Source organism: Herpailurus yagouaroundi, unplaced genomic scaffold (assembly GCF_014898765.1).
Source record: "Herpailurus yagouaroundi ecotype Mexico unplaced genomic scaffold, PumYag 63448, whole genome shotgun sequence".
Lineage (NCBI taxonomy): Eukaryota > Metazoa > Chordata > Mammalia > Carnivora > Felidae > Herpailurus > Herpailurus yagouaroundi.
Window position 1 is genome coordinate 1 of NW_024416973.1, and position 10,642 is coordinate 10,642.

At 65.4% G+C, this 10,642-nt stretch overlaps 1 protein-coding gene across 1 annotated transcript; it reads left to right on the forward strand.

The window, feature by feature from the left end:
* Positions 1–6: 6 nt before the first annotated feature.
* On the forward strand, positions 7–10,621 carry RNF126 (ring finger protein 126; the record flags this gene model as incomplete). The annotated part of the gene is given in 9 exon segments (XM_040466581.1): positions 7–98; positions 7,613–7,671; positions 7,824–7,887; positions 8,210–8,454; positions 9,498–9,566; positions 9,641–9,710; positions 10,250–10,276; positions 10,278–10,344; positions 10,426–10,621. Coding segments are annotated over 9 exon segments (872 nt in total), but the record flags the coding sequence as incomplete, so codon positions are not given.
* Between the last annotated feature and the right edge of the window lie 21 nt (positions 10,622–10,642).

Here is a 10,642-nt window from a genome sequence, read left to right on the forward strand (position 1 = left end):
GCGCGGAGGAGGCGGCAGTGGCCATGGCCGAGGCGTCGCCGCAGCCCGGACGGTACTTCTGCCACTGCTGCTCGGTCGAGATCGTGCCGCGCCTGCCGGTGAGGCGCGGGCCGGGGCGGCGGGCGGGGGCTCTCTCTCCCTTGGCCTGAAGCGAGCTGGCCCCGCCGGGGAAACTGAGGCCCGGGTCTCTGCGGAGGGCCCGGAGGCGGGGCCCACCCCCGGGGAAGCAGCGGGACCGATGATCCCAGATGCGCGGCGGGGAGGCCGCTCGGTCCCCGATGGGGAAACTGAGGCCCGCAGAGGCCGCGTGACCTGCGCTCGGCGCCCCGCCCCGGAGGAAGGAGGTGGGGGGAATCGGACCCCGGGAGATGTCTCCCGGGGGCCGTTCCCGGAGCGCGTGGTCGGCGCTGCGGGCGCCTGGCCGCGGGCCGCCTCGCCGAGCGCTCCCGCCTGCTTTCCCGATGTCGAGACGGGACGGCTGTGTACTTGGCCCGGGCCTGACAGCCCCGGGCTGACTTTCGTGACCTGAGCCTGCGCTTTTGTGCTTCCCCGGAGTGGGGGTTGGGGGGCGGGTTTAGGCCCGCCTGTGGCCAGGTGTTGCCTTCTCCTTTAGGCCAGCGTTTCCCAAACCGTGTGGTGCGGCAGGGGACTGCTTGTTCAACGCACAGTGTTTCAGGCTCCTCGCCCCGGAGGTTCCTAGTTAGCAGGTCTAGGATGGGGCCCGTGTTCCCCTGCTCCAGGCCCACAGGGAAAGCGGTGGTCTGGTTCGACCCTTTCCTATCTTACAGGTGGGAAAAATGAAGCCAGGGGAAGCGCAGGCCAGCTGTGGCCCTGACATCCTGACAGTTGTCCCTGGGCCAGCTCCCACGGAGCAGGAAGAGGGAGGTGTGGGATGGTGGAGGCCCTGCAGGTGGTGAGGATTTATTGAGCACTTTCTAGGTGCTCCTAGTACTTTGTCTTTGGCCCGCATGCTCCCCACAGTCGCCTGGGTGGTGGGTGGTGGGTGGTGGGTGGAGGCTGTTCTCGTCTCAAAGCCAGCCTCAGTCCTGCCTTCGCCAGCAGTGGGGACCCCTGGGAGGAGGGGGCCAGGGGAAGGAGTCTGTGGGCATCATCCCAGCCACAGAGGAAGGAAGTGGGCTCAAGTCAGGTTGGGAGCAGAGAGCAATGCCTGGGCCCAGAAGGCGAGAAAAGGTAGGGAGGTGCGGCTTCCAGAAGCAAGGGAGGAGGGAGAAATAAGACGAAACGTCAGCTGTGAGCACCCGCTGGGGGAGCCGACACTTGCCTCGCTCCAGCCTCCCGGAAGTCCTGCTTCTGCCTTTTCTGCTTTCTGCAGCCCCAGCTCCGTTCTCGACCGTGACCACGGCAGGAGGCGGCTGGTGGCCTGACAGCTCACCGGCCTGAGTTAGTTGCCTGCAGCCCCTTGCGGCTGGTGTGAGCCCAGGACAGGCCCTGGGACCCAGGCTTTCCCCAGAGCAGCCTGCCCGGAGCCGAGGGGGGACCTGGGGCTGGGCGGTCTGCATAGCCAGCTGTTCTGGGCCTCTCTTCCTGGGGCCAGCACAGGGCCTGGGGCCTGGCCAGGTGTGCCCGCTTCCTGGCCATGTGGCCTTGGACCCGGAGCACCCTGATCTCTTGCAGCTGTCACCGGGCCGGGGAGGACCTGCCTCAGCACAAGAATCCGGTGGTGACCAGGTATCCTTGACCTCTGCCCTCAGAGTTTATAGGCCGGTCTGGTCAGGGAGCCAGTGTTGAATAAGTGATTGGCAAATATTTAGTTAGGAATGCTGGCAAATTCCGTAAAATTAGCAAATGGCAGTAAGGTACTCGTGTGCCTGTTTGTGGGTTTCAAGGGTTCCATGAGGCCCGGTAGACAGGGTGACTGTTTACCAGTAAGGGGCGCACCTGCTGTTTCGGGATGGGAGGGTTGACCCTCAACCTGGTAGCGGTGGCAGGTCCCCGCCAGCACGCAGCACGTTCTGTTCCCGGGAGGTAGCCCTGACTTTGGCCTGCTCTAGGGCGTTGGGGCTGGGTTTTGTGTAGTTCTTACTTTTGATTTTTGTCACCGTCGTGGTACCTCCGCAGGCACTGAGATAGTGCCCGCTCTCAGGTGCTTCTCGGCAGGGTCGGGCTGAGGCCACACCCAGCCGTGCCTCTTATCACCAGCGTGGCTCTGGGTGAGGTGCTCGACCTCCCTGGACCTCCGTTTCTTCGCCTGCAAGATGGGCTTGACGAGACAACCCGTGCCCACTCGGTGGGAGCACACGTGTAGGGGGGAGCCCAGTGCCTGGCTCCCAGGACGGGGAATGGCTGGCAGCCTAGCCGGAGCAGGGCATGTGGGAGCAGGAACCAGACAGGCCGGCTGGCTTGAGGGCCTCCGAGCCTGGCACACAAGCCCAGACTCGAACCTGCCCGGGAAACGGCAGCTCTTGGGATGAGGCGGACGTGCGGGGTTGTGTGGCGCGACGGCAGGGCTGTGGAAACGCAGCGTCCACGGACCGCCACCTGGTGTGCTTGGCACCCTGGGGCTCGCCAGGAGGTGCAGGTTCCCACCAGGGGGGCTGAGCGGGTGGCAGTCCGGGGTTGTGTCCACCCCTGTGCCACAGCCCCGAGCGCCTCGCCGCAGGCGGTCCCTCCGATGGCCCTCTTCAGGCCGCCTTCTCGTTGCTGGCGACTGCTTTCCTTCTCAGGGACGGCCAGAGTGTGTGACTGGGCGGGACCTGGACCCGGAGGGCGCTGGGGGGAGGAAGCCAGCCTGTGGTCAGCGCCCAGCGGCGGTGGGTGTCTGCCCTCGCTCTCTTTAGGCCTCAGTCTACATGTCCTCTGTCCTTGCCCCTCGAGGGGCCTCGAGGAGTCCTGGCCCCTGATGCTTAGCAGAATAAGTGGAGTCCTTCCCATGGGGCACCCGGGGCCGGGCCTGCCTCCCCAGGCACCCTGTGGCCTTGGGCGGGTCCCTCTGGCCACCTGACAGCTCTGTGTGCTCACATGCCAGATGCTGTGTGTCGTGCTGGGTCCTGCCCTGTGACCAGCCGTCTGTTCACCGCTGCAGAAATCCGGGTGCTCCGACGTGTGGGCTGCCCCTCTGGGGGAACGGACCCCACCCTGCCACTCCACACAGCGGGTGCCACAGAGAGGGCTGGCATTTGCTCAGGGTCTGAAGTCAGCGGGGCAGGAAGTGAGCTGAGCCCCCAAAAGGTGGCTGGATGCTGGGCGGAGCCACATCCTAGGGCACCCCAGGCCTCTGAGTCACGTGGCACTGTGGGGAGGCTGAAGTGAGGTGGGGCTCCCAGCACAGTGGGCACACATGTCGTGTCACACGGGGTCCCGGTCCCTAGCAGTGGTGTCAGAAGCACCCTGGCAAGATCAAGGAAGCTTGTCACATCTGCTGGGCTCTGTGTGTAAGCATCACTGGCTCCCAGTGGGCCTCACACACGGCCGGATCCCGGCGTGGCTCTGCACCCCGGCATCCAGCGGTGTGCGTGATGCTCACGGGCGCTTGGGGGACAGGTGGGGTCAATGTGGGGTGTGGTGCCAGCAGGGTGGGCCTTCCGTGGGCCCCGGGCACCTGTCTGCCCAGTGGCAGCTGAGGAGGGCTATGTAGAGCAGCCAGTGCATTCCCGCGGTCTGTGGGCTGGTGGGGCACAGGCTGGGAGCACCGGCAGCAGGGGCCTGGGTGTCCCATCACGTCTGTGTCTGGGGCTGGGTCCGTGTTCCTTCGACGCAGCGCTGCACTTGGGTTCTGCCTCTCCTGGAGGGGCCTTGAGGGGCCGGGGCCCACGGAGGCCGAGGTCACTGTACAGCAGGCGATCCCGTGGGGCCAGCCACCTCTCTACCTCCCGCCCGAGTTTCCCTGATTTAATCATGCCTGCCTGGCCGTGGTGCGAAGGAGTGCCTGAGTGAAGGGTGGCGTCTGTCCCGCAGGGCTGCCCTGGCTGACCCTGGGAGACCTGGGCAGGCTACTCCCTGGTCTGAGCCCCCGGGTCCTCCTCGTCACTGAGGAGGGGCTGAATTGCACCTCTTAGGCACGGCATAGAGACCGAGCACAGAGAGCGAGCGCTCGGTGAATTTCGCGTCCGTCTGTCCTGTCGTTGGTGTTCTGCTGGCCACCGCCGTTGCTGATGATGCTGGGGTGGTCCCCTTCATTCCCTCTCCTCCTCCTAGGGGGAGAGGTAACTGATTCACGGTGAGGAACCATCAGAGACAGGCGCTCACAAGTTAGGGCCAGCGAGCGCCGGCTGACCCCCACCTGGGAAGTGGGGCTGTCACCACCTGGACCTGGGCTCTGCCCTGTGGGTGGCAGACATCCGTCCCAGCGTCTCCTGGCTTGGATGCAGATGGCCGTTACTGGCTAGTCTGATTTAACAGGAACCGGTGGGGCGTGCCCGTGGAGGAGGAGAGCACTGGGGCACCCCCAGATCTGGTCCCTTCCCTGCTGCATACAAGCAGAAGCTGCAGCCCACTCCTGAAATGCCAGGTGTCAGGTGGCCCGTGGTCAGGCCGATCTGGACTTAGCGTGGGGCTCGCATGGGGATGGAGAGTGTGGAGGCAGGGCCCTGACCGCAGCCAGCTGATGAGCCATAGCCCTCTGGTCCTCAGTGGCTGCTGGATTTCAGAGCCCTAGGGTTGAGGCCATCCTCCGTTTACAGGTGGGGAGACCGAGGCTTGCAGCCAGGATGTGACGTTTGAGCAGAGACCCGACTCCCAAGAGGGGGCAAGCCAGGTAGCTATCTGGGGGAGAATGCTCCGGCAGAGGGGATGGTGTGCAGGCCCTGAGAAGAGAGGGCAGGTGGCGGTGGCCTGGATGGGGCAGGGAAGCGGGAGTGGCGGGCCAGCTTGTTCTGAGCCGACCGCAGGGGAGGAGAGTGCAGAGCAGGTAGTTCGATGAGGTTCTTGTGCACCGCGTGGGATGGGGCTCCAAGGTGACGCTCAGAAATGGCACCCGGCCTTGGTAGCAGAAGAGGTTGCCTGTTTCTAGCAGGTCAGGCTGAGGCTGCGGCTGAGGCCGCCTGGCTCCCCGGTCCTGCCCTGGCTCTTCCAGGCTTGCCCAGGGGAGCGTGGAGACTGGGCGCGGGCGGCGTGCTCAGAGGAGAGGAGGGGGAGGGACAGCTTCTCACCCAGGCCCCCCCACCCCCATCCTGGCTCTGGAGAGGGCGGGCACACTTCTGATTTCCGTCTCCCCCGTAGGGCGGGTGTGGTGGCGGTGGGCGGGCTCCACCAGGGCCCAGAGAGAGCCTGGACCTTGCCGCCGGCCCCGAGCCAAGGGGAGCCCTGAGCAGACGCCTGCTGTCGTCTGTGACATGGCCACGCTAAGGGCTTGATTGCCAGCGTCCTAACCGAGGCCGTCGCAGCCACCTGCAGCCACACTGGCCCATGTCCGTGGCCCTCTCTCCCCTTGGGGCTGCACCAGGCCGTGGGAGCCCTGGCCCGTCCACAGAGCTTCACGCGGCCGTCTTCCACTGCAGCCAACGGTCCGAGGGTTGGTCGTTCGCTGTGGAGCCGAGCTGCCCGTTGCCCCCGTGTCCCCACTTGGGAGGGCAGGGGTCACTGTCCTCGCTGCTCCTTCTGACGGCTCTGTTGAGATACAACTCACCTGTTCGCAGTGTGCATGTCAGTGTTTTCCACACGCTCAGGGCCCTGCACCCACCACTGCTATCTCGTTCCAGAACATTCCCTCACCCTAAAAGGAAGCCCTGTCCCCGTTAGCATTCACCCTCACTCCCCCTCCCCTCCCCCGGCCCCCACGAACCCCCTTCCGTCCGTGGACGAGCGTGTTCCGGACGTTTCACACACGTGGACTCACACCCCGTGGGGCCTCTCGTGTCGGGTTCCCTCCCTGAGTGTCGTGCGTTCAGGGTTCGTCCACGGGGCAGCGGGGGTGGGCGCCTGCGCGGTGGACACGGTCATCTGTGCGCGTGCGCGGGGGACGAGGTCATGTGTGGGCGTGCGGGTGGGGGTTGCGTGGGCGTGAGTGTTCGTGTCTCTCGGGTGTGGACCCGGCAGTGGGGTCGCGGGGTCGTGTGGTGACCCTGGGGTTGACCTGACGAGGAACTGACCGCGGGCCTGTCTTCCAGAGAGCCCGTCCCGCTTCTCGTCCCCACCGCCAGCCGGGGGTTCTGGTTCCTCCACTTCCGCTGACGCTTAGCCGTAGTCGGCTGAGTGTCGCGGTCCCGGCGGCCGGCCGGGAGGTGGTGTCTCACGGGTTTCGGTTTGCGTTTGCTCGTTGCCTGACGGTGTCGAGCGGCTCTCTGCCGGTGTGTCGCCCTTTGTGTGTCTTTGGAGAACTGTTTTAACTCTTTGGTCATTTTTTAGCCGGGTTGTTTGTGTTTTTGGCGTTGAAGCGTTAGAGCTCTGTATTCTGGATCCCAGCTCCTACGGTGGGTGCAGTTCCTTCCTGTCCTCCCCAGTCGGCTCAGACAGTGTTCTTTGACCCCACCCTCCCTTTGCTTTTGGTGGCGGGGTAGGAGGGGGGACATGGCGCGTGCTGTGGTGGCACCCACTGCCCTGGTGGAGGTGCCTGGCACTCCCGGTGAGTGTCCACAGGGAGGCCTGTGCCTGCTGAGCCACCGGTGCCTGTGGCTCACGTGGGGCCATTGGCGGCCCCCTCCTTGACAGAGTCTGCATCCCCTCTGTGTCTGCCACTCGGCACGCGGGGACAGTGCTTCCAAAACGTCACCTTAGGTAGAAGCACAGCTCGCGCTCACGTCTGTGTCTTCCTGTCTGGGTGGCTTTTGGACACTCGTGCGAGCCCCCAACCCACATGTTTGGTTTTGGTGTTTCCATGCCTCGCGGCCCCTGGGGCCCGTCCTCCACTCGGGACGTTACACCTCCCCCATCTGACTGGTGGGCCTGGCTGGGGCGGGAGTGGCTGGGCTTGGAGGGGGCATGGCCAATGGGGGTGGGGTCACACTGCAGCCTGGGGTCACAGGCCCTGCGCTGGGATTGCTGGAATGTTCCAGAGATGCCGCCACAGGACACCCGCGGGCTGGTCCCTTTGCTCAGGTGGCGCTTCCCGCCCTCAGCGGCCGCCTTCCTGGGAGCTGAGCTACTGAGGCCTCGATAGTCCTGTGACCCCCACAGTCCCTCCTGCAACCTTCTCAGGAGCTCGGGGCAGGTGCCTTTATATGCAAAAGGGGAGTCTCTCACGGAATGGTCTCACGTCTCACGTCTGCACAAGTCGGGAACTGCTAGGTGGACCCGCACCAGCTGACCTGTTTGGTACAGGCTTCTTCAGAGCCTTCGACAGCTGGTGTGGCTTAGTGGAGGCCTTGAAGCTCGGAAAGTTTCGTCACCCTGAGGAGCGTGGGCTGATGGACTTTGGCACGGCAGGAGCTCACCTGGGGGCTCAGGCCTCGCCTGCACGAGGGGCAGGTCGAGGTGGCTGCGGTCATCACCACACAGAGGTGGTGGCCTCGGATGAAGGGCGCCCGCCTCTCAGACATCTCAGAGACCCGGCGGGTCTGTGCCAAATCGGACTCTGGGCCTGAGCAGTTTCACCGATGTGCCTGGAGCCGCTCGGTGTGGCCTGAGGTGGGGGTGTCCGGTGACCCCAGAGGCACGGCTGACACAGCACGGGGGCCGGGACCCCCGCGATCGCACTCACCCGCCCTCTCCTCCGCAGGATTACACCTGCCCTAGATGCGAGTCTGGTTTTATTGAGGAGCTTCCCGAAGAGACCAGGTAACCCAGCCCAGGTGCACGCTGGCAGCGCCCAGGCCCCTTGGGGTGGGCGGGGCTGTGGGCGGGCAGAGCCTGGACAGGCCTCGGTGGGCAGGGGTGAGAGGTGGAGAGGGCCTCCCTCTCTCCTGACTCAGGACACCCCATCCTCCCAGGAGTACAGAGAATGGTTCCGCCCCCTCCACAGCCCCCACGGACCAGAGCAGGCCACCGTTTGAGGTGAGTCGGGCCCCAGATTGCCCTCCCCTCCCCATGTGGACCGGTCCTCCCCCCTGACCCTTGACCACTGGGACCTGTCCTTCCTCGTTTCTCCCACACATGCCAAGGCTCCCCTGCTGTATCCTCAACCCTCAGAGCCCCAAGCCTGGGACGGGGCCCCGTGGCACACGGAGGAGACTTGGGGTCCAGGCAAGGGGCTGGGTCAGGTAGGACCCGGGTGGCTGCTCAGGGCTCCACGGTCCCATGGCCCTCCTCCCCACAGAAGGTCCTCGGGGCCCTGCCCTCCCCCCGCCCCGTGGTCACATTGCCCTCCCCCTCACAGAACGCGGACCAGCACCTGTTCACACTGCCACAGGGCTACGGGCAGTTTGCTTTCGGCATCTTTGACGACAGCTTCGAGATCCCCACGTTCCCCCCTGGGGTGCAGGCCGACGAGGGCAGGGACCCTGAGAGCCGTCGGGAGAGAGAGCAGCACTCCCGGCACCGGTATGGCGCCCGGCAGCCTCGCGCCCGCCTCACTGCACGACGGGCCACCGGCCGGCACGAAGGCGTCCCCACGCTGGAAGGGTGAGGGCGCTTGGGGGCAGCCAGCGGGTGGGACGCTCCCGAGAATCTTGCAGCCTGCCCCACGCTGACTTAGGTGGCCTGACCGTCTGCCCCTCCAGAAGGTTCTGTGGTTACAGAGGGGCGGATGCTAGCTCTGGGGCTGACCTGTGGGCGGGGCACTTCCCCTGTGCATCCAGGCAGAGCCCACCGTGCTGAAGAGCTGTGGAGGGGGGCCCCTACAGTATGGCCCGGGGGGCCTCTCGTCCACTCCAGTGCCTTCCATCCTTCTGGAGGGGGGTCTGTCCCCCGACTCCCTCATCCCCATCTGTTCAGACATGGCCGATTCACGTTTGGGTCCTTGTCTCCCAGGGCGGCAGGCAAGTGGGGTGGGGTTTTGGGCCCCCCTGCTCCACCACAAAGCCCCGAGCTCCCTCCGTGTCGGCGTCGGCACCAGGAACGGTTTCTCTGTAACCTGAGGCTTGTTCAGAGGACTTGGGGTGAAAAGGAAACATTTTTCTGAGGGCCCCACTCCCAGAGAACATAGGGTCCTCCAGCATCTTCGTAGATGCAACCAGGCTGTGCACAGAAGTGCCTGTGTCACAGGGAGCCCCGACGCTCTCTGCTCTGTTCCATTCCAGCCCAGGACACAGCCTGGGCTGCCCTGACCCCCCAGGTGTCTCGTGTTCGTGAGCTGCCCTGTAGCAGCCCCTCGCCCCCAAGCTCGGACACGGGCTTCCCTGTGACCTCAGCCGGACGTTGCGGAGCGTCTGCAAACAGCAGGGCTGGGGATCCCTACCCCCCAGGTTGTAAAATAGGGAGCAGATGCGGTCGTGAGTTAACGGGCACAGTCCAGGCCTCTGGGAAAGCTGGCCCGAAAATCTGCGAGGGAGACACTTTTCTCGGCCTGTCTTGTGTTTGATTGCTTGCAAATCTTGCTGGTTGAAAACACAACCTTTAAAACACTGTGAAGCTCAAAGCCGGACACGTGTGTCCTCTGCTGCCTCCCCTGGGGGTGCCCAGCCTTGGAGGGCGCTGACCACGGGCCGGGCCCCGCTCTGTTCCAGGATCATCCAGCAGCTGGTCAATGGCATCATCACTCCTGCCAGCATCCCCAGCCTGGGCCTGGGCCCCTGGTGAGTAGGTGGGCGGGTCCCCTCGCGCCCTGCCCAGCCCCTCTGCCACTTGAACCCCAGACCTCTCTGCCCAGGGGTGTCCTGCACTCAAACCCGATGGACTACGCCTGGGGGGCCAACGGCCTGGATGCCATCATCACGCAGGTACAGGGTGGCCTCCCCGAGGTGGGCACCAGGGTGTCACCATCTTCCGGGGACCAGGATGTCCCTGGTGTGGATGCCCTGCTCCCCATTACTCCCATCCTGAGGCCGGGGGGCCCCGTGTGGACCTGCACGTTCTCCTGAGCTGTCCCTGGGGATGGGGCGTTCACCATGACCTTGGTGGCCCTTGTGCGGTAGGAACGCTGCCAACTTCGTAGCCTTTCGCTGGTGAACTGGTGGTGAACGTGGCCACAGCCAGGCCCAGCCCTTTGGTTCTAGCGGGTGAGAGGACTTAGGGTGGGACCCTCGGCGCTGGGAGGGGCCTCCCTGACTGCAGGGTGACCCCGACAGGATGAGCAGAAGAGTGGACAGGTGTGGGGGGCAAGGGGGCTCGGCCTCGGCGGAGGGGGGGGTCCGGGGCCCCAGAAAAACACAGCCTTGGTGCTTTTGCAGCTAACCCGGCCTTGCGTTTCAGAGCCCCGCGGGGCGAGGGGCCGCGCCTGCCTGTCGAACTCCTGGCGCTCTGGCCTCTTGTCTTTCAGCTCCTCAATCAGTTTGAAAACACGGGCCCCCCCCCCAGCAGACAAAGAGAAGATCCAGGCCCTCCCCACCGTCCCCGTCACCGAGGAACACGTAGGTAAGTGGCTCGCCCCCTCCCGGGGACACCTGGGGTGGGGGGTCCCCCGGTCTCCGCCGTCACAGGCTCCCTGCCCCGCAGGCTCCGGGCTGGAGTGTCCCGTGTGCAAGGACGACTACGGGCTGGGAGAGCGCGTGCGGCAGCTGCCCTGCAGTCACCTCTTCCACGACGGCTGCATCGTTCCCTGGCTGCAGCAGGTGAGCCGGCCCCTGCCCACCCCCAGGCCGAACCCTGGCCCTGGCCCTGGCCCTGGCCCCTGCCCCCGCCCCCGCCACAGGCTCGGCCCCTCACACCCCCC